Raw genomic sequence first — 26886 nt, 5'->3', positions numbered from 1 at the left:
TTACTAAGGACTATTTATTTTTAATCCAGTTAAAACAAATACAATGTTTCATTGAAACTGTGCAGCACTCTTTGTCAGCAACTGTAGCTGAATTGCTGACATCTAACAATATAGCAGATATATACACATTATATACAAAGACATCTGTTACAGGTGTTCTACAATATACTAGATTGTACAAATTGTTAATCACTGCATTTGGGAAACTGTAGTAGCCATGTTAAAAGGTATGAAAAAAAGCTGTACCTGATCTATACCTCTTTATTGACCCCCTAAAAGTCCTCTCCATTGCAACATATACACTTGTAATAAATAATTTTTTCATGTCAGTTTGTTCTTACATATCTTGTGTGTAACATTATTTCCATTTTTGTAAGCATAACATTTTTCTGTGAAGAAACTCCTTTGACAGTTGTTACACAGACAAGACATATTATTAATAGTCAGAGGAATATATACACATACCCAAACTCCCAAACCTGTATTATATACAATATTTACATTATATATACACATACAATTTATGTACATTAATGATCATAAATATTGTAAAATAGGTTTAGTTTTCATGGATTAATGTTCTATAAATAACATTACAGTTGTAACTGAAATATCATGGAAGACAGCAACATAAAAACAAGGTGACAAATACAGTGGTTTAATACAGAAGCTGCTCATCTCCACTGGTTTGTTATTCAGGTACCACACTGACAGGTTTGCAATAGATTCATATTCTCTTGTCCAGCAGGAGCCTGGGTCTTCCAGGACCAGAGAATCCCAGGTACACAAGTTTAACAGCTGAAGAGCTACTTAGTCATCAAATGGAGCTTCAGAGAACTGGCTCACACTGTAATATCCAGACATTACTGTGTTAATTTACGGACACATATTAATTCAACAAAATGAAATGCTATCATACAACATTTTTGCCACTTATCCCTTGCCCTCTTTTGCAGTTGCAAAGAGAGAAGTTCATTTTTCCTCTCTGGTGGTGGAAAAGTGGTCTCTTCTTCCTCTACTCACCAATGCACCCTCTAATTTTTTCCATCCATGTGCAGAATAAATTTGTTATTTACACTGAGGCATATGCAGCTATGCACCACAAGTAAAAACATTTGTCCAGCACTCTTCCCCATATATCAGGAACGAGCTTTTGATCTGAATTCCACTTTCTCTTCCTGAGTCCCAGTAAGAAAAAGCAGTGATCAGTTCAAAGTGCTCACTGAAAGGTGAGTACCACTGCACTAATCAAACTAGTGAGATCAGAGAAATCCAGCTGTTCATTACATGTTTGTTGAAGATGTGGTGACTAGTAGCTGTAGTCAGAAGTATGAAACAAAAGTCTTTAATAATGTCATAGATTTAAAGAAGGTGGAAAAGACAGGCATTACCTGCCAAATAGCAATTGTTTTGAGACAAAAGTTTCAGTGTTCTTCATTCCATGCCATTATTTCTTTACTCTGACCCAAATACTAACTGGAATTTTGTAAATCAGATGTTTAACACATTACATCTGACATACTGGATGAAGTACTGTGGTGTTTCATTACCTCAATCTAGGTTATCATACTGCACCCACCCATAGTGATGTTTGAAAGCCTGTTGACAAGTCACGTGCTCTTTAGACAGCTACCATTTTTCTTCAACCTGGGATAATCGTACAGTATCTGGTTGAGTAGCTTGCTAGTTAAGGCTCAAACAAAACAAAGTCTGATTTCTGAAGCAAACAAGATGACTGTTCAATTCAGGGATTTTGTTTTGTTTAAACTACTGTGCAATATCAACTGCCTGAGGAATCCCAGTTTTCTATATGAAAAAGAACTTGCACTAAGCACAACACACTGTTACAGCTTGTACGCTAGACTTTCAACATGGACAAAATAGGAACAAGAATAAGTCAAGTAATTCAAAATCCAACAGTGGATGATAAATTGACAAATACTGTAGTTTGTGAAAACCACTGTACAATTAATGAACTATAGCAGGACCTCTTTTTTTATGCTGCAGCACATTCAAGAAAGGCTGGCCAAAAATACCAAACATAACTGACAATGGGCCACATGCTATCATTAAGCAGAACTCCTCATTAATGTCAGAGAGTTTTGTATATCAATGACATTAATGACCCAATGTAATTTGGTAGATAGCTGCAACCGAACAAATAACCTCCTAGTTTTACCCAATTGCTTTGTTGAAATCTCAAGATGTTTACAAACTCGTCACTATATAAAAGTTTTTCAATCATCCATTTTGATGCCTTAACAGTGTTAAAAGCATTAATATTTGAATCAAACTGCCATTTTTAATGATTTTAAACATATCTATTTGTAGTTGATTAGGTACAATGACTGGGATATCAACAACTTAAATTTTGGGTTTAATTTTGGAGTAATTGAATTTTAGTAGGGGGGAGAGGGGGAAAAAACAAACAAACAAAAAGAAAACACACTTTTGGTGAGGCTCCATCTACATGGAGATGCATCTGTTCATAGAAGCGACTGTCTCAAGGGATTTCCCAGCAAAATTTCTGTTGACAGATTGAGTGTACACATAAAAGCAGAATAAAAGAGCAAGCTGCTCTGTTGATAGAGAGCAGCCAGACAGCCTGGCCCCCTCTCAGAGTGGCTGACCTGAAGCTCTGCAAACAGGACTGCCCAGTGGACCAGAAGCCCTGACTGTTGACAAAAGGGCCCCGGAGTGTCTACATGGCTGTTTTGTTGACAATGAATTGTCGAGACAGGCGTCATACCTGACCACAGAGAGGTATAATGCTGCCAGCAGATGTGCCTAGTTTTGTTGACAAACTGTAGACACTCTGCAGGTTTTCCTGACAAAAGCATAATTTTGCCAGAAAAACCCTCTTGTTCGACATAGCCTTAGGAGTTCAGATCTACTCAGATTTGTAAGTCAGCATAATTTGTTTAATGTATAATACTTCTGAAGGCCCAACAAATACTTCTTCTAATTATGCCCTCAGAAAAGGGCAAACCATTATAGAATGCAAATTAAATGTTTGCACAGGTTCAGTGACACTGGGAGATACCCGTTTCTTTAAATAAAAACGTTTCTTAATTCAAAATGCGCTTTTGAACTTCATAAGAATTTTGATACATAATAGTGTTTTGCCTCTCTCTCACTGGTTATATATTTTACAGCAAAGTATTCAAGAGCTATTTTTCACATCAAATGGTTCTATTAGGCACATTCAAGTAAAATAATAAAAATACCCAAGTAACAATGATGAAAGCCAAAACATGGCTTGATAAAATTCTACAGAAGAGTTCTGTCCATTCTCTGGAATGGAATAAAATTGTCACTTCCCTCAGCCAGAAACTCAGGTGGTTTGATGTTAATATCGATTTGCATCATGCAGAATAGTTTCTTTTCAAGAGTTCACTTATTCTACACTCAGAAGAACCAGCATTGAAGAATCTGCATTTGAAAGGAAGCAAAACTGCAAACATATGTGATTTTCTCTTTCTCAGTAGATATTTGTGTGAACACTGAAGTATTTGAGATTAAATCATGACAGTTAATGTCCACCAGATGCATAGTTATGGATCCAATCTATAATAATCAAGGTCATACTTCCAGTCATCACAAGTGTGCCACTCAACAGAAAAAGTATAGCCTGGAAAGAGAAAATATAGAAATTCACTTCAGTTATTTTATTTTCTTCTTCAGCTACTGAGGTATACACAGAATAAACATGCAAGTAAGTGCCTGCCCTGAGCCATTTAAGATTTAAACTAGCCAAGGAACACTACTTACTCAATGACTAATAAAAAGAACAAAAAAGAGTTACAACAAATGATAATGAGATAACCTTTGATTATATTCACATTCAATGGTTCCTTTTAGAAATGAAGTAATAGATTCATTTGTAATACAGCAGGCTGCATCCTCAGCTGGTGCAAACTGGCAATGCTCCACTGATTTCAACAGAGCAGAGCTATGCCCAGCTTGACAAATTAGGAATATGAACCTGAATGTTTAAGTTTGGAAGGAGCAACATCAAGCAACAAAGCACAAATAAATAATCAGGGGGAGGTCAGTTCTGAAAGAGTAGCTGTAAGCAGGTTTTGAAGAATTATCTGAAAGAGGCCACTATGCTTACAGAATATCAAACAGCAGTTTCAGTACAAAATAGATGATCTGTTCCATACACTCAGCTAAACACAGACCAGGTATTTTCCCTAAATTTATATTATACATAATAAAACAGAGAAAATGTGCTGCCTTTCTAGTCACACTACTTTAAAACAGCAATGGTGCAATAGTTGTATGGAATTACGGGTTAAAAATGCCTAAATCTGACACTCTTGTCCAGCAGGACCATGGATCTTCCAGGAAGAGAGTGTCCTGGGGCTGGGAAGAGGGGGGCCAGCTAGACCAATGGGGGGAGCGCAGGAGGGCAGCCACAACTGGTCTGGTGGCAGGGGATGTGGGCGGGGTGAGTGGCCCACAGCAGCCCTGGAGCCCAGGTCAGGAGCAGTAGCAGGGAGGAGGAGTGGCCTGGGCTGGGAAGCTAGCAGCCCAGGTGGCGGAATGGCAGCACACTGCTCAAGCCAGGCAGGATGCCATGGCCAGGGGAAGCCACAACAGGGATTCACAGAAATCCCCAGGCCAGGGAGTGGCAGCTCATTGCTGGGGCTGGGTGGGAGGACACGGCCTGGGTAGAAAGTCATGGTCCTGGGAAGCCGTGGCTGGGGAGGGGTGGAAGTTGGGCTCCCCTCCCTGCTGTCATCCATGGCTTTCCAAGAGCAGGGTCTGGAGGCCTGTGGGGAGAGGGGGTGGGGGAGGCAGCAGATCTCAAGAGTGCCAGACCAGGGAGGCTGAACCTGTAGAATGATTTTGATTCCACCACTGCTTAATTTTCACTGACAATTTAATGTTTAGGATGAAATCCTGGTTGCCACTCCTGGAGTTGGTGGGGACAAGTGGAGAGACCACATGGGCAAGTCTGCAGAAATAAAATCCCAGTGGCTCTCTCTTCAGTTACAATTGCCCACAAAACCACTGCCTTTTAGAACAGTGGAAACTATTCTTTATTGCTAGCTTATCAAAGACCACAGGAATTCTGAAATCCTTAGATTATAAAGAAAAAAAAAAAACAACTAAAAAAAACCTCTTGCTCTGACCCAGTCAATGATGTAAGCATGTTAACAAATGTACTGTTCTATACATACCCCAATCTTCTGCACTGATTTCATAGGTTCTTTCTTCACAAGTTTGATATAGAAAGCAGAAGGAAGTATAAAGATCAGCATAGCAGCAGCAGATGAACCTATATTTAAAAAAAAGTTTTCCAAAATAAGCATTGATAAATCTTTTGAACACATTGCTCTGATTTTGAAAAATGAATACAAAATCCCTGAATAAAAAAAAAAAAAAAAAAACCCACACCACTTACCAATGAATCCAAATATATCTCGAATTGAAGGAACAAATATTACGAGAATATTGGTAAATGCCAAAACAAAGATTGTAATAAAACTGTGACGTATCCAACTGAACTCCTTGTCTGCACAGAACAGCTGTGTAACTGAACTACGGATCTGTAATAAAAAATGAGGACATTAGTAAGAATTACCAAAACCCTTAAAAAGACACTGTCATCTTAACTGCATCTCTATCTGACAATATTTTAAGTGTTGCAAAAACAGTTGAGATTAGTAAAACATTACCAACTGGGATTAGTAAAATAGAAGGACGTTAGAGAGAAAAAAGCTTCTGTTTCGCACTTTACTTTGTGCGTTTGACCGTTCTTTAAGGTGGTAAACTCAACAAGGGAGAGTGAAAAACAAAAATAAAAATTCTTATAAACAAATTGGTAAGGGGACTAAGAAACAGGTATAATACCCAAAACGACAAGAATAAAGAGTAAGTGTTCTATGTAGAAGTGTTTTACTTTTTAAAATGATGCCTAGCATTGATTTCATTTATTCTGATTCAGTTAAATGAGTAAAGACCAAACATGCAGACTTGTCATATAAAAGTTAGTTGTTTTTTTTTTTTTTAAAGTTAGCAAGCTGGACTTCTCTAGTTGATTTAATAGTAAAATTAGTCCACAGCACGAGAGTAAGGCATTACTGTCTGTGACAGATATGCAGACTGATAACAGAGAGAGATTACTTACTGGGAAGATAACTACAGGTACCGTTAGGGTTACAGCCATAAGTACAGCCAGACGAACAATGAGAATAACAACATCAGCCCCCAGGACTACAGAGTAAGTATGAAGCAATTCTGGTTCAACATTTCCTATAAAGAAAATGGCATTTTAATCAATCTTTAACACCACACACTTCACAAGACTGTAGGAAGATGTAAGCGAAGGATAATATCCCTAGCCACTTCTGACCAGTCCAGCTCCTCCACAAATTTAAACAATTAAAATCTCATTTGGTGCTGAGCATGTTGTGGTGTGAGCTTTTGGAACAGGAAGAGGCATAGGGCCAAGCACTATTCATTTTACTTGCACATATACTCCAGTGGGGGCCAAGTTCTTCTTTCTTTCTGTTACTCACTGACTTTACATAGTTTTTTAACTTTTGGATTAAAAGACTATGGCAACACCACAGCAAATTTCCAGAGCAAAATTCTATTCTCAGTCATACAAGCGTAGAATCCTTACAATAATTGAAGCTACACAGCAGAACTTAATCCTTTGGTTTTAGAAATGAAAACCAATACAGGGAGAGCACAAACGAAAAAAAATGCAACAACATGCAGCTATAGGAGATTTGTAAAGAAAATTATAGGGACTAGTGAGAAAGCTCATTCCCCTTCTTCAACATTCTAAGGTTCAGAATCAAACTCACTTGTGTAGTGGCCCTTACATAGTAACTTCAGTGTTGGACTCAAAGCACTTTAAAAATATAAATGAATTTTATAAGCCGCAATTACTGGATGCAGTATATCCACTTTACTGAGAGAGAAAAACTTAGGCACAGAACAGGTCAAGAATAACACAAAAACTGTGTCAAAAGCACCAAAATAGCCTGACTTCCAGTCCTTAATTTTAGCCAGAAGTCCCCTTTGTGTGTGAATGTATAAAAATAATTAGTAAATGCTAATATGCTTTATAAGCCAGAAGCTATATTTTGAAATTTTAGACACGTTTCATTTAAAAGAAAACAGAAGAGACAATCGTTACCATAAAATGTCATGTATCCGAAGAGAGCAGCCAGTAAGTACATTATAAACATGGCAAAAAATGAAATATTGGACACGTTCATCATTCTTCTACGGCTTCGGCTATTAAAAAAGAAACAAGCCAGAAAAAAAAAAAACAAAAACCACAGTTAGTCATAATATATTACTTCCTTCTTTTTGAACAGTAAAATTATATGTAATCTGTACATTTACCCTTTCAGTTCTTCATAAATAGGAAGAATAGCAGGATGGCAGACAAAAGAAAATGTTAGGATTGGTATGGCATAGACAGTCTGAAAAACATAAAACATGGTTTATAAACTTCTTGATGAATAGCTCAAATTTATCTTTGCACAGAATTCATCGGTAAGTTTATACTTTGTGTTTTGTATTCAGATTTCCATTGGAAGTCTAGTTAGTCTCAATTTTCTGTTTAAAAAAAAAACAAAAAACAAAAAACTCAGCTATTCTTTTTTTGTTAAAGGACCCAATAATGCAAATCCTCAAGCTCCACTTAAGCCCATGGTAGTTGAATGCACTTTGCATCTCCCAAGAGGTGCCCAACACCTTGTTAGATTCAATCTTCATAGCCTGATTTTGAAAAATTTTACTCACACAAGTCCACCCTTGTGACATTTTCCATCAATGGAGTCTTTATGTGAGTAAAGCCTACTGAGTCAATGGAGATTTTTTTTTTTAAATCATTATAACTACACCATGCAAAACCCATTTACTGGTGAGGTTTGCACCAGTACAACTTAAACCTGGTAAGTATGTATTTTGTAGAATTTAAATGGGATTACTCCCATGTTCAAAGTTAAACATGTGCTTCAGTGCTTTGCTGAATTGGGGCCTTACAAGAAGTGCTGACTGCTTCCCAAGGGAGGCTGGAAGCTAGGGATGGTAACTGTTAATCAGTAAGCCACACCCTAAAACAGATGAAGCTTATTGTGGGGGCTGAAGGAGCCCCAGCGAGTCTGGAGCCATTCTTGGACGCAATGGCTCAGTCTGAGAGTGCTGTGGGTGGAAGGCTTCTACAGTCCAATTGGTCTGGAGCAGCCTCTCTGGCTGCCCAGATGGGTGAACTTTTAATGTTTAACCATTAACTAATTAAATGGGATTTTACATCCCTACAGAAAACCCTCATAGCCTCTTGAACTTAATAAAAGTTAAGGAAGCCTCCATTTGCAGGGCATGCACAGTGCCTTTCAGGATTGGGTCATAAATGGTTAACAAGCCTCCAAAAATATTAGGTTTGGTAATTATGTAAGAAACAGAAATGACAATATTTCCACATAACATATGCTCTCATTCCCTTTCTTTTTAACAATGGTAATGCAGTCCACATGTTGTAGCTTACCTGTGAGTTGAAGACAAAATATTTTGGCCTGCACATTTCATCATTAGTCGTGTTTTCTGCTGTTCCATGCAGAGGTATGGCTTTTGCCAAGTGTGCCAATGTGCCATTCACAGTTATGTTCACCATGTCATTCTCCAATTCCAAAGGACAAGGGATTTGGAACTTCTTGCAAATTACCTAAAAATATCATAATACCACACTGTCATATTTAACATATACAATATGATACAGTTCTTCAAAATGATGAAATCTCACTTGAACTACACCATTACAAGTACTGTAAATCTACAGGGAAATTATATACTTACAACAACAAGGAAGAAGACCATGCACATTAAGGAAAGGCCACTTGTATAGCCTAAATATCCTGTAATCAAGAAAGAGAAACGTTTTAATTACAGACAGGCTTTTTTTTTTTTTTTTTATTTCCCCATATAGTTATTTGCTAATTCACAAAGTTTAGTAATTTACAAGTGTTTCAATGCTGGTTTTCACTCAAAGTTTTGCCCCTCCTTCCAAACGCAAACAATTCTAGTTCAAATTACATGGTACTTTAAATTTCAGCTATCTGGACCATTAAGAGGCAGCTGTTGTCACTGGAATTAGTAATTCAGTTGGTGGATACAGCAGTTCATCAGCAATAACCCATCAACTGTTAATCCACTGATGCTATGATGCCCATTAAAATCACTGTTTTACAATGTGGTCACTCTTAGTTATTCTTATACTGCCTGGACAGTCACTGCTGCAGCTGTGCTGCTGCACTGCCACAGAATAAACACTCGTAACAGCAATAGAAAGGGTCTGTACACTGAAATTAATCCATTTCTCCAAAAAGTCATAGGCAGATGTTCAAGCAAGGTTCTAGCTCAGACCAAGCTGAAAGGCTATTCCCACTAAAAAAAAAAAACCCAAACATTTGAATTTGCTTCAGGACAATCTCGGGCATTATTTCAGATCATCTGGAATGTAGCAGTTGAATTTTGAAATCTTTTTGTATCATCTTCAAAAAAAAAAAAAGATGAATTTCTCTTTGAAGGAAAAGGAAGAATTTTTGGGTGTCAAGAATGATCATGCCTTTGAACTCAAATATGAGAGATCCCCTTGGATCAATTTTGCCTGTAAGTGAGAAATGAATACCTACTGATTTCAAATCAAGCAATAATTGCTCTACTACCATGTCTGAAAAAAACCTTATCTTTGTAAACTTTATTTCTCCTCATTATCATTTACAAAAAATGAGAAGAGATCATGTTTTTAAAAAAGTGTCGATCAGGAGCTCCACATAGCTCTTTCCAGCACTGAGATGAATATTGAAGAGTTATGTTCATTAAACAAAGCTCACATTTCACATTAAGATTCTAGTCGAAAATGTCAAGTCAAATATTGTTTTCGTTTATATTGTAGTACTTGTATGTTTCATTTTGAAATAAGAGCTATTTCTTGCAATATTTTAGGCTTTTTTAAAATTTTGATGTGCCATGAAAAAAGAGTTTGGGATCTTGAAAATGTGCTATGAGATGAAAAAAGTTGGGAAGTACTGGTGCAGATAAGCCCTGAGGCTATCCAATGGTTTCATTCATCCCCAAAAATATCAAGACAACCCACTACCTTCCATTTGCTAAAATGTATATTTATGTACACAGGGTAATATATCCTGTATAAACCGGTGAATCTGACAAGATCACAGAGAAAGACAAATGAACTGCAAACTTCCCAACTGTCCTCTACCCACTCTATTTTCCCCTTACACTCTACAAATGCTCTATAGTCCTCATTTATTTCTTAAAAAAGAGACTTGCTCTTCTTCAGCTTAGGGACTGAGATCATTTGCACAGTTCTTCTAGCATCCACCTGACAAAATATCAGTGATGTGGCAGCAACTCCCATAATCGGGGCTATCACATGCTAACAGCCAATCAACCCTGTGGTTCCATTTACTTTAAATGAACAGTCACTTACCTAAATTTTTCAGCAATGACAAAGGAAGAATGACCACTATAGATACCAGTACAACCAACCAGTCACCATTAAGATACCATTCTCTGTAAGAAAAACAAAACAATACGATGGCTATAAAGTTAATTCTCAAATATATCTGTTTCTAAAACACGCTGAGATTTGGAAATAAAATATCCAGTCACAATACCATGAATAAAACTATTTTGAACTAAATTTCACAAAACAGTGTGTAAAGTGTGACAGAGAGATGATGACAGATGATCTGAAGTGGGTCTGTCCCATGAAACCTCACCACACTACTTTGAGTGTATAAAGGGGATACTGAAGTTTTCTTGACAATTTTTAACCTGATAAATGGAGAAATATGTTTAAATGCTGGAAGTTAATTCAGCTGTACTACAGACAGAATCCAGGTCAGGAAGGATCACCACATCACCAAGAGAACTTTGCCTCCCTACTCTATGCTGAGGGGAGATCCTCTTCTGAAATATCTGTTTTTGAGTGCCTTCTGCTAAGATAGCTAAGCATACGTATGATCATTGCAAAAATGTAACAGGAGACAGACAAACTGGTTGGTCAGGTGAATAAGGGGCTGGTAAAAATAAAAGTGCATACTGCTCAAATTCAAAAGGTACGTAGGTCCCTGAATCCTACCTAATGAGAGGCAGCTGCCTAAGTACCTTTATGAATCTGGGCCTTTGTCTTTCATGTTCCCATGCCCTTAACACTGAAGCTGCATTTTCTTTTTCAACGTGCCCCATCTAACATAGAAATTACCCTTACCAGAGGCTTCGAAAGACCAAGAAAATCTCTGGTAATGGGGCTCTACTGTATGCTGCCAGGATGCTAAGGGAAAGACTGAGATCCAGAGCTGCAGCGCATGCTCAAGGCTTCTGCATAGCTGGCCTTGGCCTTCTGCCCACCACCAGTGACAGAGGGAAGAGCTCATTCTCTGTTCCACAGGTGCAAATCTGGCCCATCACAACCGCTTTAAAACAAGGGAAGATATTTACCACAAGGGAAAATATCTTAGAGCTCTATTTTCTTCCCCTGAATCCCTTCCTGTAGCTACACCCACACTACAGTGCTGTTGACAAAAGTCGCTGTTGGAAGAGAATTCCTGACAAAACTTCTGGAGACACAGTGTGGCCACACACCAAAGCAGATCAAAAGCCATCTACTGTTGATAGAGCAGCTGGACTGCCCAGCTAATGTCTCAGCAAACAGGCACCCAGATGCACAGCTGCCCCTGTCTGTTGGGACAAGTACCCCCAGAGTGTCCACACAGCTTTTTTGTCAACAGAATCTGTCAACAAAAGCACTCTTCCTCATCTGGGAGAGGCAGAGGGTTGTCGGCAAAGGTGCCTACTTTGGTGGAGAGACGGTCAACAAATCCCATTTTGTGCGTGAATGCTCCACTAGTTTCGTCAACAAAGCTGCTGTTTTGCCTGCAAACCTCACTAGTGTAACCACAGCCTGCGTTTTTTAATTTCTTCCCATAAGCAAAAGTAATCACTCATTGGTGAGGTATACTGAAAACATTAGTAGGGTATCATCTTCCTCTAAGACAGGTGGTGGGGTAAAAACTCCATTCTCACACCAGTTTAAAGTGGAAGTACAGGGCAAACTTAGTCATGGATATTCAACTGTGGGAAGACACTTGACTTCTAGCCTAATCCTATGTTCCTAAGACAATCTGTGTAATAGCATAGCCTTTATTCCACCATTAATAGTGAAAATAGTACTACTTGACATTTTCAAACCAAAGTACTAGTCTAGTCACAAGATTTTTTTAAAAAAAATCAGCTTTATTATTTGAATGAGCAAACAAGCTTCATTATGTTTATTTGCTCAAAGAGTTCACTGATTTGACTATTGAGGGTTAAATTCTGAAAACCGATGTAAACCTGGGTTAACTAACAGTCAGTCACTCTGGATTCACAGCACCTAAAAGCATCTGCCGGACCCTGTTTGTCTTTGAGCAGTTGGCAGCCTGAGAGGAGGCGGGGGAAGAAGGCTCAGGCGCTGCCCTTGCCCCAGCACAACTCCAGCTGGCTGGTTTTGGCCAATGGAGTCTTCCTGTTTGAAGCACTCCTCCTCCCCTCAGGCTCCTGGCTATTCATAAAGCAGATGGCCCCTGCCATGGTGGGGCTGGAATGGAGTTTGCCTAAGAAACCCACTGGGCACCTGGCCAGGACCTGCCTAGCTAAGTCTCCCAGCCACAGCTTGCCTCAAGCATCCCAACACCTTCCTCCCTGCAATCCTCTCCCCCTCACTCCTGCTCCCTCTACCCAACATAACTCAAACCTTATGCCCCCTCACAGACCCTACACACCAGTCCCCTTTCCCATACCACAACTGCCTCTCTGCACCCAAACTCCCTCCCAGACACTCCCCTCCCTTGGCACCCTAATCCCTTACCCCAAGCTCCTTTCTGCACCTCAGTCCCAGACCCCACACCGGGTGCCTCCCCCCCACCCAAATCAAAAGTTATTTTCCACCTGCCTGTGCTAGATCCATGTCAAATGGACTACTCCAGGGTTACAGAATAGCTTACAGGAACTTACCACCACCCTATCTTTAAGAAGCTACATTAAGATGTAACAAAGGAGACTGTCAGATAAAAATGTGCATGTTGTCCCTTTTTTGTTTCTATCGGCAGTTTCTCTGATGAAGAAGAGTTCTATCACTTACCCTGTGTTCTCTTCAATGTTCATAAATGCTTGGATGACCAATGGCAACTCATATTTCACTATGTAGAGGTAGCTTGACATAGCTGTAGGTAAATAACATTAGATAGATCTTTACAAACACAGATGATAGAATACAGGAGTCAAAACTTGTTCCATAATTTTCCTTGCCAATTAATAAAAATAAGTGAAAAAGTCCAAGACTAGAAAATATTTACTAACTGGCATTACAATCTATAGTAATTAGATTTCAAAACTCTCACCTCCAACATTCTGCACTGTAATTGATCCAGAAGCTGCAAATTTTCCAGGCAAACCAAATGCCTTCATTCCTAGCTGTTCATATAAGAGGGAACCTAAATATACAAAAGAAAATCAAAAGTGCATTTTATAAATAAAAGTATATACTTAATAATTATTTGTACAATAGTAAGAATTTAGCATACCTCCTTCATTGGCAGTCTTTAGGAGGAGATGAACTGAATACAAAGAGAATATTGACACAACCACCAAGAGAATCCTAGGAGGGGAAACAAAAAACCAAAAGCCAAAATGTTTAGACAGCCTTGATTTAGTCAGTTTACCTATATAAATTAAGTGCACTATTTGAATAGGAAAGATTTAAGATAGAACATAAAAACCAATACTGCTACCTTGAAAAGGCTGACTTAGTCAGCCTTAGTCCTTATGAAAGGACACCAGACCTAAATCCATACAAGGTACATCTACCTGCTTTCGTTATTTTGTCAACAAGCACTATTCTCATTTATACTAAAAACAGCTGAAGTGGGATTAAACAACGTTTACATGCACTTTAAGGACCCTTCACGCTATCAGAGTGATGCAGATGAGTAAGCGCAAATGGGAATCAGACCTAACAAACACATCAATATCAAAGAACATTATTTGTTATCACTGCAACAGCTATTTTTTTCCTATTTTTACTTTTTTCCCCCCTTGCATTCTTGGATAATTACATCACAGCTATCTCATCTTTGAAACAGTAGACTTGTGAAGGACGTACTTCGTGACCGGCTGAGAAAATCTGTTATATTCTGAAACAAAATCATCTTGCAGTTTATGTTATGTTTTTGTGTAAACCAAGACACAAAGACAGTTAATCGACTGCTGAAAACAGACTGACAATTTGAAAATGCTGAGAGCTGGTGACTCCGTAAAATTTGTTTTGAAATCATATACTTTGAAACATATGCATACAGGTTAGTTTTCTTTGTTCAACATTTACTGTTGTTTCACCTGTGCTTAAACAGAGACCATTAATGGCTCCCAGAAGTTACCTACTTTTCATATCCTTTCTGTTACTATTATTCTGTTTACCAAAAATCTTTTTAGACCTATAAAAATAAAACTTCACAAAGAATCAAAATCATAATGCTTCCTCAGCTGAACAGTCCTTTGCAGCTGAAGAACACCACTGTCATAAGCTGTAGCAAACAAAAAAAAAAAAAAAAAAAAGCTACCCTTCCTTACACTAGTACAAGTATTTTTGCTTCAAAAGAACAGTCCTCAGACTATAGCTGCTCAAACAACAATGCTCAGTTTAACAAGTCCTCATTCCCAGTTTGTTTTTTTTTCATTTTCTGTATGGGTTTTAGCGCTTGTCAAAGTAAGAGATGTAGGACAGGAGGTCCAATCATACATATGGGCGAAACAAGAATCTCCACACAGCTCCATCAATGTACTACAAAATACACTGTGTATTACACACACACGTAAATTTTAATGATTGCAAAAGGTAATGATTGAAGGTAATGACTAAATCCACCTAGAAGCAGTAGTGATGAGCTTATGGAATATAGTGTTTATTTCACTTCATACTTAACTCAGAATGACTACTTTACGAGAGTAACAAGACAATTTAGTCTGCATGTTCATTTACCGTGTATCTTCTATGCTGAAACTATCAACCACACACTAGGGCTAGAGCTACACTGTAGCTCTAGAGTGAAATAACTTAAGCAACTTGCTGAGCACAAATTGCATGTTATTTTGAATCTGGTGCAAGCTACACTGCACTGTGGTTTGAAATAAGCAGCTATTTTGGGCATCCCAGTAATCCTCATATGACTAGGGTTACTGGGAACAAAAATACCATATGGGGCTGTTTCGAATGCGGCATTTAGCTGTGCAGTTTCTATTTTGGGATACAACAGTATCTCAAAATAGAAACTGTAGTGTAGCCTTAGCCTATGAGAACAACTCTCCAGTAGGAATTGAAATGAGACCATGTAATAATCATCCTATGTTAAAAATTACCAACATGGGCCAGAGATGAACCAATCAGACATTAAAAGATTTTACACTCTCATTAACATCTCAGTAACTTAACTGCAACATGTGCTTTCCTGTATCTAGGCCACTAAACACACTTAATTGTGTGATATTATGTAAGCTAGCTATCATAGCCTTAGTTTAGTAGCAATACAGCTGAATGAAGAAGCTAGAGATAAAAAGCTTTATCAAACCACTGTTGCACCTGATTACTAAATGGTCTGCTGTGTTTTAAAAAAAATTTTTAATAGTATAATGCACTGACTTTGACTTGCTTCTTCTCACCTACTTTTTTTTTTTTTTTTTGTCTTCACTAACTCCTAAATCTAACCTAAATCTCCCTTGATGCAATTTAAGCCCATTACTTCTTATACTGGCCTCAGCAGATAAATTATTCTCCTTTTATCAACCTTCTCTTTATAACCATCTTTTAGGTACTTGGAAATTGTTACTATGCCCTCACTCCTCAGTGTTCTCTTCTCCAAACAAAGCATTTTTTTCCCTCTCTTAAAACGTAAGTCATGTTTTCTACACCTTTAATCATTATTGTTGCTCTCCTCTGGACTTTCCCCAATTTGCCCACAACCTTTTCCAAAATGTAGTGTCCACAAATCGACTAAGGCCTCCAATGGAGTACTGATCAGTGCTGAGTAAGGTGGAAGGAATTCTCATACTGGTTTATAACAACACCTCTACACAATCGAAGATTGTAATGTAATAGTGTTGTAAAAAAAGGTAAACAATCACACACTAAATATGAGTCAGTAACTCCCAATTCTCTTCTGTAGTTCTTCCCCATTTTGTTTTTCCGCAACTGATTATTCCTTCCTAGTGGTATCAGTCTTTGTTGAACTTCATACTATTTATTTCAGATAAACTGGATAAGTTAATTTTGAATTCTAAGCCTATCCTCCAAAGCAATTTGCAAGCCTTCCCAGCTTAAAGTCACCCACCCTCTTTGTAAGTGTACTCTCCATTTCATTTTTGCCAAATTATCCAGGAATGAAACGATGTCAGACAGATTTATGTGGAGCTCCACTCTACCACACCTTTTCAGCAGGACTGTTAACTACGAATAACTGCTCACTGAATACCAGTTTTCAAGCAGTTGTGCACCCACCTTATTACAGGTTCACCTAGGTCAGTGGTCCTCAAAACATATGGTTGCATCCCCCTTTGCGTCTGTAATCGTTTTGCTCTCTTTTCTCCCAAGTACATACGCTGCCACCTACCTCTGAAGGCAATGCTACTGCCAATGGCAGCACAGAAGTAAGAGTGGCATACTATGACACTTCTGCTCTTACATCTCCACTGCTCCTGGGCACCTAACCAGCAGTCACCACTGTCTGGTTGTCCAGCTCCAAAGGCCGAGGTAAGGCACACCACCCTTACTTCTGCAAGGCTGTTGGCATTAGTGCAACCTTAAGAGCTTTCTCTGTTATTGTGCTTTGTTATTATTGTCTTTTACTCTGAGTAGTTACAGAGATAATATTCTCATGCCATTTCCAAAAACTTTTACTAAAGCCTTCCCTACATTAGAAAGAGTTTGCTGCCATAGATATACTAGTACCTGTTTCGACAGGCAAACAAAACCCTGTAACAGAGATGATGCTGGCAAGATAGCTCTTTTGCTGGTATACCTTAAACAAATTCCCTGAATGGAATAAACCAAATCAGAAAAATTGTTTTTCCTCATAACACTGCATCTACATTAGGGCTTTTACTGACATAGCTACGTCAGTTGCAAAGAGAAGCATGGAGAGAGGGTAAATCATATCCCTCACCGATAGGGTTAGGTTGGCAAAAGTTCAGACCAGACCCAATGTGTAAGATATTAATAAACAAACCAATTAAATCAGTTCATATCCACCCTCACCTACATTTTCCTCCCAATTACCATTCTCCCTGGGATTTAATCCTACATTCTGTGGGCACTCACAACTCCCACTGAAAACCAACAGATGACGTCTTGGTTCCATGAAAACCAATGGCAAAACTTTTATTGCCTTCAGTAGGGCCCTGATTTCTTCTAAGGAATATGAAATAAGAAAGAAAAAACAGGATTGAGTCCTTCAAAAATGCACCTCGTTCCTTAGCTATGTCTACAAAAGCAGCGTCTGTCAACAGAGAAACCTCAGCAAAACTTCTGTCAACAGATGGCGTCTACACACAAAAGCAGAAAGAAAGAACGAACGAACAAGTCAGTCTGTTGACAGAGAGCAGCCAGACTGCCCTTCCCTCCCTCGAAAGAGCAGCTGACTGGAAGGTCTGTGAAGAGGGCTGCCTGGGGAACCGGAAGCCCTCTGTTGGCAGAAGTGTCCATATGGGCACTACACTCACAAAACACTGTAGAGAGAGGGCGCTATACCAGACCAGGGAGAGGTTTAATGCCGCTGGCTGAACAGCTAAGTTTTGTCAACAAACTCTCCACAGAGCGCTTTAACCATGTAAATGCTTGGCAAGTTTTGTTGACAAAAGCTCAGTTTTGTCAACAGAAGCTGCCCACGTAGACATGGCCCTTCAATCTATGTCATGTAATTTTAAAATTCCATTTTTTAAAAGAAAATTGGCTTTAACTAATAAAAAGTCTACTTTAAAATTTGCCTGTAGGTTAATAGCTAAGTTTTCCACTTTTTTTCTGAACACTGAAAATTCTCCACACTTTTCAGAAACCACCACAATTACTATACTAGCTACAAGTACATTAAATTGAAAACAATCATCACTAAACCCTGAAGTGCAGTTCTGTCTCTAGCGAAGCAAGCAAGAGCTCTGTCTTTGACTTAGGTCTAAGATTTAACACTAATATTAAGGGCAAGGTGGGTGGGATGACTTCCAGACTGAAGAACAGCTCTGTGTGGCTCAGAAGCTTGTCTCTCTCACTAGCAGAAGTTGGTTCAATAAAATACATTGCCTCACCTACCTCGCCTCTCCAATATCCTGGGACCAACACAGCTACACAACTATACTGGGGACTCCTAATACTGACTACTAACAGACACAAGGCACAAAAGCCTTTTTTATTAACTAAAACATACTTACACATAGAGAATAATTCCAGTGTTTGCCATGGCATAAGAAAGTCCAAGGATGCCACTACCCATAATAACATTGCTCAGATTAAAGGCTGACATTCCAAAGGAAGTAGTACCTTGATGCTGCATAAGGGAAGGAAAAGCTAATAATTAATAGAGCATCAGTGAATTATTCATGATTTATAGATCTGAACTTAAATACAGTTTTTCCAGTTTTTAAGATTAAATATGTGATGTTTTACAAATATCACAATAAATAATTTGTTTGCTTTCATTAGTGCCTACTCACCTCATATTCATGGACATACTTCTTCTTTCCAATATTAGATTCAAGTAGACAATTTTGATTTTCTGGATCCCCGTCTATACAAGACCTATAAGGAAAAAAAAAATAAAAATCCATATTTAAATTGTAAAAATGAACAAGTTTTACATTAAATGGCCTTTAAACTAGTCCGTGGTTCCTACATTTTATCCCATCTCCAACAAGACTAAACAATCTTTTATCTGCATAATAAATATAAATTTGCGTATATTCAATCTGCTATATACTATATAGCCTATTTGTACTAGACAAACATTAAGACCTAACAAAGACTTTTAAAACAGTAGAGTACTTTATTAAACATAACATGCTTCACCCCTTTAAAATGTTGTACAGATAATTAAAAACTAGAAACAAAATTAAAAGAAATTAAAAAAAAATCACTTACCTCTTAGGTGTTTTGGTTGGATATAGATAACTGAAGTCATTGCTGTTGGAGCTATAGCTACTGCTGTCTTTATCTGGAGAGATGTTAAACTTGCTCATTTCTGCTTTGGTCATGATGGGAATTTGGTTAGCTTCTCCCAATATCAACTAAAGTAGAGAATATTTGGCCTGATGACCCGTCCCTCAGTGGCAGCTTCTGCTGAGCTCCCTCTTTTGTCCTTGGAAGCTGGACTTGCCTTGCCTGCGAAGGTAAAAAGGAAACGTCAATACTGCAGTGGTCGATCTACAGGGTCACGTGAAGAGCTTCTGCTTGCTGCTGCTCTGGGGCTGATTCATCGCCAGCCAGGCGAGTGGAAAAGTACCAGTGGAGGAGGGGCGGAGAGGAAAAGTACAAGATATTGATACCGAGAACAAAGATAAATCTTCAACACCCAACCACACACCCTATGCAATCTGCATGGCAAAGGCTGTGCCAGATTATAAGTATGCTGGGCTTCCCGAGACGTGTGTTTCATGCACAAAAACCAAATCAAAAGAATGTAATCAAAATCATATGTGCAAGCTACCAGTAATAGTATCAGGAGTACCCCGATTAGTCTGCATCCACAAAACCAACGGACAGTCCTGTAGCACTGTATAGATTAACAGATATTTTAGAGCATAAGCTTTTGTGGTAGAAGAGACATACTTGCAGATCATATCAGCTCGTTCTACATAACTTAAATGGAAACCAATCATATTCCCATGTAACAACTCTAATAATCACATCAAGATTCATAACGAACAACAAATACTGATTTTCATTATAAGGGAATGTTACCCTTATGCATTTCATCACACACGTAAGCGTACTGTATCCATGAAAAAGATATACCTCCACCCCAACCACTACTGTCTCAGAAAAGGGAACTGATGCAACACCCCGGAGCGATTGTCACATTCACAAGCATCTGAAGAACTAGGTCCAACCCACAAAAGCTCATCACCAAACAAATCATTTGGTTAGTCTTTAAAGTGCTACATTTCTGCTGCTTTGTTTTGCTAGAGTACAGACTAACTCGGCCACCTCTGTTACTATTCAACACTCACTCTTAATTAATCTTCCCCTCCCGTATTTCTATTCCACCTCCCTTCTCCACTCCCCCACCCCTCCTGGGGCACCCGATCCCTACAACGTAAATGGGGAAAACATGCAAATACAGTCACAAGACTGCACCAGTCGCGTGGGGCTTTTTGTGTTACCTCCGGCGGAATCGGCAGCTGCGGTGGGATTTTACGTGCGTCCTGCCTCCCTCTTCCGCACACAGTATCCCTCGCACGGTTTTTACCAGCGTTTCCGAAACAGACCATGGCCCTTCACTAAAGGCACCGACCGCCCCGCCCCAGCCGCGCAGTACCGTACCTCAGCGGAGCCGAAAACCGGCGCGGTTGTCCCCTCGAAAATCCTCAGCCCGCCGAGATCCGTCTCCGCCCTTGGCCGAAAGCACCACGTCCCTTCGCTGCGAAGCACAGAAGTACACGTCAAAGTACCACAGCGTCGTTCAGAAGCCAGCGGCACAGGCTCGGGCGGTTTCGGCGCGGCTGCGGCAGCACCGGGCTCTCACTCGCGTCTGGGCGCCTGCTCCGGGACGGCTCCGCTTTTGAGACTGGAATGCGGCGCCGCGGCGGGGGTAGAACAGGGCGAGGCACCTCCCTGATTTGGGGCCGCCTCTTCTTTGTATACCAACACCAGCCCGGCCCCGCCCCTCCCCAGCTCTACCCCCTCTCCCGCTCTGACGCGGGCGCTCCAGTCAGCCCAGCCCCACCGCCCCCCGGCCGGTGATGCCGGCACATTGCTCAGCCCTGAGGTAACGCTGGCGGCAACCCCGGGCGGCACTACCGCCCAGCGAGACAGTCCCGGTGTACGCAACCTCCGGGCGCCGCGTTGTGTGTTTGGGGGGGCGCCTGGGCGGAGGCCGCCAGAGCCACGTGCGAGCCCCGGGAAGGTTTCAAGGGCATCGAGTTCCCTCAGTTCCTCAAGCGCCCGCACCCCCCGCGAACGGGCGGCTCGGCAAGGGCCCCGGGGCGCAGCGGGGACTTCCCCGCCCGGTGTTGTGAGCGAGCCGGGCCGGCGCAGCGCAAGTGTCCCACCGCGTGAGAGCGAGGCGAGGGCTAAGGGGGTGAAAGTTGACCTGCCGCAGTCATTCATTATGTGTGGCCGCAGGGCGGGGCGTTGTAAATCCGGATCCCGGGAGGGGCTACGGGATCCCGCTGCCTGGGGCTGTAATCTCAGCGCGGAGTCAGCCGCCGCCGTCGTCCCGTACAGTAACTAGTCCTACGGTCTGGGGCACGACCGCCGCGGGGCGGGACTGGGCACAGGAGTTTTTGCCCCAGGGCTGATCTCGCTCGCCGCCGCCGCCCGCCGCCCCCCCCCCCGGGAGGGTGGGCGCTTCCTTGCCCCGAGGGGACAAGTTCCGCTGTATCCGCCCGCTGCTCCGAGTTGCGCGGAGTCCGCGCGTTGCGCAGCCCGCGCCCTGGGAAGCGGGAGCGGTAAACTGTGCCCCGGGTCTGGTCTTGTCCGTCCTTCCCGCGGGCGACTGTGCGCCTAGGCCGCCGGGCGGGGGGGTTGGCGCGCCGAGCACCCGCGGGGAACTCTCCGGCGGCCGCATGGTCCCCGGGCTGCCCAGTCTAGGGGTAAAACACGGGACCAGCTTCGCGCCCGGGCGCGGCCGCGTGCGAGCCCGTCTCCCTGTTGCAATGGGCGCGGCGCTGTGAGCACCACGTGCGGCGTACGGAGCTGAGGCACAGGCGGTGAGCTCGCGCGAGCGGCTCTTTGCACTCCCCGGGCGCAGGAGCGAGGAACCGTTAGGCTCCGGCGGACGGGGGCAGGGATGCCGAAAGTTCGAGAGTAGGCCGGGGGGGTGGGGAGGGCCGGAAGGGGGCAGGGCCTCCGGAGCGCTGGGCCACGCGCCTGAAAATTTTCCATAGCTGCCGCCGCAGAGCGAAGAGGTGCGCTCTGGCTCCGCCCTTCCGGGCTGCGCGTGACGTGTGAGTGGGCTCCCCCTCCCCCTCCGGGTAGGGCGGGGCTGGGGAGGGTGGAGCGGCCCGTGCCCAGGCCCGGCGGGTTGCGAATCTCGGTGGCCTTTCACGCGCCGTTCACGTGCGCGCACTGCCTCGGGGTGCCCCGTGCGGGGCTGCCGTTTGCCGGGTGCCCGGTGACCCCATGTGGGGGTGAATGGTCGCAGGTTGCCAGCGGCCCGAGGTGCCTGGCCTAGGGGGTGTACCTGTTGGCACTGGACCGCAGGCAGGCTCCAAACGTGTGGCCCGGGTGGGGTCTGAGAGGAGGCTACGGCGATTCGCCGGCACCCTCTCCCCAGCGCGGCTGCCTCCGCCCTGCAGAACCCCCTGTGGGTTGGGTTACGAAAGGCGGCCTTCTGGCAAGGGCCTGCGGGTCCTGGGGAAAGAAATGCGTGGTGCCCCCTGCCCAGCGAAGAGCTGATCAGGCCAAACATGCCACTGACACATCCCCTGAATAAAGGGCAGGCTCGGACTTCCAGGAATGAACTGCCCCTGGTGGGGTGACCTTGCCCATGTGACTGCCCGTTTTCAGGTGAGGCTGCTACTGTGGGTGTGATTTCCCCAGGGCTGGAGTGACCCGCAACCTCTGCCAGTGTGATGGCACGTGGGGTCTTGCTGGGTGAAGGGCAGAGCAGTGTCTCTTCAGAATGCTGTCTGGTGTGCATGATACTGGCCAAAGTCAGATCCAGTTTTGTGTCACTACTGGGGCCATAGAAAAATAAGTGTCTGTGTTAAAACTAGGCAAATAATGTTACTGACAGGGCCATATTGTGAGAGGCACTGTACAAACGTAGCAACCGGACAGTCCCAAAGAGTTTACAGTCTCTGAACTCCTTCATCTATCATAGAATAGAACCTATCTGGTGGCTTGATTAAAATCTATTTTTTTTTTTTATGTTTTCCATTCTTTCCCAAGGACCAGAGGCAATGTAAACAGTTCCTGGCTTTTTTAGTTCTGAATGTCCTTATTCATTTTTTTTTGTAATTACACAATTATTTAGATATGTTTGTGTCTCTTCCTTATATTTTGGAGACAGAATAACAATCACCATACTCATCTTTTCTTTCCACTGCTGCTTAACCACTATTTATTTATTTATTTATTTATTTATTTTTGCTTCCTTTTCCTTCCTTTTTCTCTTCTTTCATGTTTCTTCTTCCCTTCAGGTTTTTCTCCTCATCCTCACACCCTTACTCTCCTTCATCTTGACACACGAAATATTCTGGTCCTGCTTCCTCACTTTTTGCTTTATTCTGTGTGGGTGGTCTACAACCACTTTTGGTCTCCTTTATGGAGGTTGAACCTCTTTAAGACTGACTTACCTAGTTTGGGCAATACCCCTGATCTAGCATGGTCAGTGACCCTGGGGAAGTACTCAAGGGAATAAACTGGTGGGATGGGGCAGGAGCATTGCTGGACTAGGGGGCCAGGATAGCAGAGATCCTGGCCATGGGGGGAGTGTTGAAACCCAGTTGGCAGCAAAAGTGCCAGGGGAGAGTGGAGACCCCAGTCACCATTGTGACTGTACTGGCCCTGGTAGCAGCAGAACTTCCAGGAGAGCAGAGCTCTGGGCAGCAGCAAAGCTGCCGGGGCAAAAGTGGAGTCCCCAGCCTTTAGGGACAGAGCAGAACCCTGGGTAGCATGAAAGGTGCCAGGGCAAAAGTGGCACCACCAGCCATTGGCGGAGGGAGGGACGGGAGAGCTGTGCTCCAGGTGGCAGTGAAGCTGTTGTGGCAAAAGCGGAGCCCCTGGCCGCTGTGGGGTGGGAGAGCAGAATCTCTGGCCTCTGGGAGGACAGTGGATCCTGGACGGGGGCCATGTGGAGCCTTGTGTGACAGCGGAACAGCTGGGGGGGTGGCGGGGGGGAAGAAGCTTGCAAGTGACTGCCTGCAGGGGAATGTGAAAACCCCTGATCTTACTGACCTCTCCTTGTCTAGCAAATTCCCTGGTTCAAGACCACTCAGGTCCCATGGATGCCAAACCAGAGTGGCTCAACCTGTAATAGAGGCGCTCTGTGGATAGTTAAAAGGGAACAACATTTTCTGTATGAATTTTGCATACCTAATATAGTTTTACATGTAATACACAAGATTGCTAGAAATGAAAAAATGTAGAAGAAAATATATGCTATAGTGTCGGTGTGTGCAGATACCTTTGTGTACACACTATTGCCTTCAGAGTAGTTCTTCTTTGCTGAAAAGAGCCTACAAACATCCGTGAGATGAACCTTTATGGACTGAGAAATCCTAAAGAGCACAATTAAAGGTTGCATTGTGAAAAACTATTTTAAAAAAGTCAAGTCTGTATTAGAAGCCTGTATTAAAAACTTCAAGTTGATTGTATCTTTTTAAAATATGCCACACTAGAAGCTTCAGATGTCAGTGATGTGACTGCAGTCTTGAATGAACTCTTTAATATATTTTCATTGCCACGCTGGCACCTAATAGGGCTACTTTGGTTGTGGGTCATTCAACTTTGTCCTTTTGATTTTCTGTTGTTAATGGTTCTTGGCTGAAAAAAAAAATCACTCTTCTGTACATTGCACTTCAAGTTCCCAGCCAAGGAACAATTTCTTTTTCAATTGTCTTGGCTATTTTTGTATTAGGTAGGAGAAATATTTGACAAGTGCAGATCCTTTCTGTAATGTTCTTGGAAACACGATTGTTTCAAAAACTCATGATTTAGAAGGATCCTCTTGATTCATACTGATTCTTCTAGATATATTGTTTACATTTTTAATAAGGTCATTTCATGTCACATTTCATTTCCTTGGCTTCCCTGCTGTGTTAGCCAAACATTCCTTTTTTGAGGTGGAATCTGGCTTGCTCTATAAGAGATGTGCTTTTTATGACTATGGGGAGGGGAGAGGGAGGGGAGCAGAAGGGAGGGAAGGGGTAGCAAAGTGCTTAAAAAAGGCTAGAAATAAGATTTTGGGTTTCCCAACTCACAGGTTTTTAAAGCCCCACTGCCTTGTGGGTTATCCTGGGAAGGAGCAAGGCTAAGGGAGTAAACCCTGACGGAAAATCCGGAGGGGAGTCCTAAGGCGGTTCTGTGCCAACTCCTGGCACTGACCCGGCAACTCCTGCAGCTGAGCTGGTACCAGACGTAGAGGTTATCCTCTCCTTTGGACTATATCAGTAAAGCTGAGAGGGGGACGCTGGTGTCTGGGCAGCCCAGGGTCCCAAAAAAAAATTGCCCAGGCTCGCGCCTGAAGAGGTACTCCAGCATCACTTAACAGTGTTGAACCAACACAGGAGGTAACAGATACCGGTTATAAGTTCTTGCTCGATTGGCGTAGAGAATGAGCGCCAGGGTTTGCCTTCGACGGTGGGAGAGATCGTCGCATCTCACTGGACAGTCACCGCCCGCCTCAAGCTGGGTAGCCCCCAGCCAGTAGGGTACTGTCCTGCCACAGTTCACCTGCCTCATTGGGTGTGTGAGGCTTAAGGTTCCCAAACCTGAGAAGTGGCTGAAATTTGAGCACCAGGCAAACCAATAAGAAAATCAACAAGAAAAGGAAACCATCAGAGTCTTAAGCTTGCTTGCTGGAATGTGCGGACCATGCTGACCAGTTTGACTGAAGATCTTCAGGACATCAGCGACACCCGAAAGACCGCTGTCATGAATGAGGAACTGAAGAGGCTCCAAGTTGACATTGCTGCTCTGCAAGAGATGTGACTCGCAGATTTGGGATCTCTAAAGGAAAAGGACTACACCTTTTTCTGCCAGGGTTAAGCCCAAGAAGAACCCAGGGAGTATGGTGTTGGCTTGGCCATTACAAACACCCTTCTACAAATGGTGGAATTAGTCATGGGCAGATCAGAACGACTCCTTCAGGTCATACTTCAAACTTGTGCCGGTCCTGTCCACCTGATCAGCGCTTATGCTCCAACCCTGTATGCCACACCAGAAGTAAAAGACAAGTTCTGTGACGTGCTTAGTGCTGCCATAGCACAAATACCTGCTCGCGAACAACTGTACGTTTTAGGTGACTTCAATGCAAGAGTTGGAGCCGATCGTGACTCATGGCCTTCCTGCTTAGGCCACTTTGGTGTGGGAAAAATGAATGAAAACGGACAGCGTATTCTCGAACGTTGCACGTACCACAATCTGTGCATCACAAACACATTTTTCCAAATCAAGCCACAGCACAGAGTGTCAAGGAGACACCCACGCTCGAAAAACTGGCATCAACTAGACGTGGTCATTGTGATGGGGTTCAGGGGTTCCCCTGCACTGCACCCCGTCCGCTGGCAGGAGTGACTCTCACTCAGCAGGTACAACAGGAGGTTTATTAGGCAATAGATGCCCAGTTTCTCACAGAAGCAACAGTACAGCAGTCAGAGAGAGTCCTTCCAACTCGTCCTGGGGAGAAGACCCCGAGGGGTGCCCCTCTGGGGTGTAGCTTTCCCCCTCCTCAGGCGGGCTGCCTTCCAGCTCTCTCTTCCCCTAGCCTCTAACTGCCGTTCCCCGATTCAAAAACCCAGCTCGGCTCCTCCCTCCTCTTTGTTCAGGGCAGAGGTGTTACCTGCCAGTTGTAGCCCCAGGGTCATCCTTAGCCACTGGGAGCTGCTCGGCTTGCCTCTTACATCCAGCCTGACTCACACATGCACTCCGCC

The 26886-nt window shown here is 42.6% G+C and overlaps 1 protein-coding gene and 1 long non-coding RNA gene across 9 annotated transcripts in view; one reads left to right on the top strand and one right to left on the bottom strand.

Moving 5' to 3' along the window:
• On the bottom strand, positions 1-20917 carry SLC38A2 (solute carrier family 38 member 2). Its single transcript, XM_075014029.1, has 16 exons — positions 20612-20917; positions 19211-19450; positions 18787-18871; positions 18505-18620; positions 13617-13690; positions 13434-13526; positions 13175-13256; positions 10481-10563; positions 8827-8885; positions 8519-8695; positions 7372-7451; positions 7160-7260; positions 6140-6264; positions 5414-5558; positions 5190-5287; positions 1-3631 (listed from the first exon to the last, which is right to left on the bottom strand). The coding sequence occupies exons 2-16, from the start codon at positions 19321-19323 to the stop codon at positions 3533-3535; spliced, it is 1530 nt and encodes a 509-aa protein (XP_074870130.1). The 5' UTR covers positions 19324-19450; positions 20612-20917; the 3' UTR covers positions 1-3532.
• Positions 20918-20993: 76 nt separating this feature from the next.
• LOC142023262 (uncharacterized) overlaps positions 20994-26886 on the top strand; it is a 41091-nt gene continuing 35198 nt past the window's right edge. For 2 of the 8 annotated variants that reach the window (XR_012648187.1, XR_012648192.1), the window contains exon 1: positions 21063-21342. This is a non-coding gene — a long non-coding RNA (uncharacterized LOC142023262). The other 6 variants (XR_012648193.1, XR_012648188.1, XR_012648195.1 and 3 more) reach the window with 6 other exon arrangements.

The sequence above is a fragment of the Carettochelys insculpta genome, chromosome 1 (genome assembly GCF_033958435.1).
Source record: "Carettochelys insculpta isolate YL-2023 chromosome 1, ASM3395843v1, whole genome shotgun sequence".
Taxonomy (NCBI): Eukaryota; Metazoa; Chordata; order Testudines; family Carettochelyidae; genus Carettochelys; species Carettochelys insculpta.
Note: the sequence above shows the minus strand (reverse complement) of the source record. Positions and strands in the feature narration are given on the sequence as shown.

What these genes read in the sequence shown, in the direction of transcription:
- SLC38A2 (XM_075014029.1), bottom strand. Translation starts at nt 19,323, where the DNA reads ATGACCAAAGCAGAAATGAGCAAGTTTAACATCTCTCCAGATAAAGAC. An exon ending in TGGTCTTCTTCCTTGTTGTT is followed by an intron (nt 8,696 to 8,826) that starts GTAAGTATATAA and finishes TGATATTTTTAG; the next exon opens with GTAATTTGCAAGAAGTTCCA. An exon ending in AATCAGTGCAGAAGATTGGG is followed by an intron (nt 3,632 to 5,189) that starts GTATGTATAGAA and finishes TTCTCTTTCCAG; the next exon opens with GCTATACTTTTTCTGTTGAG.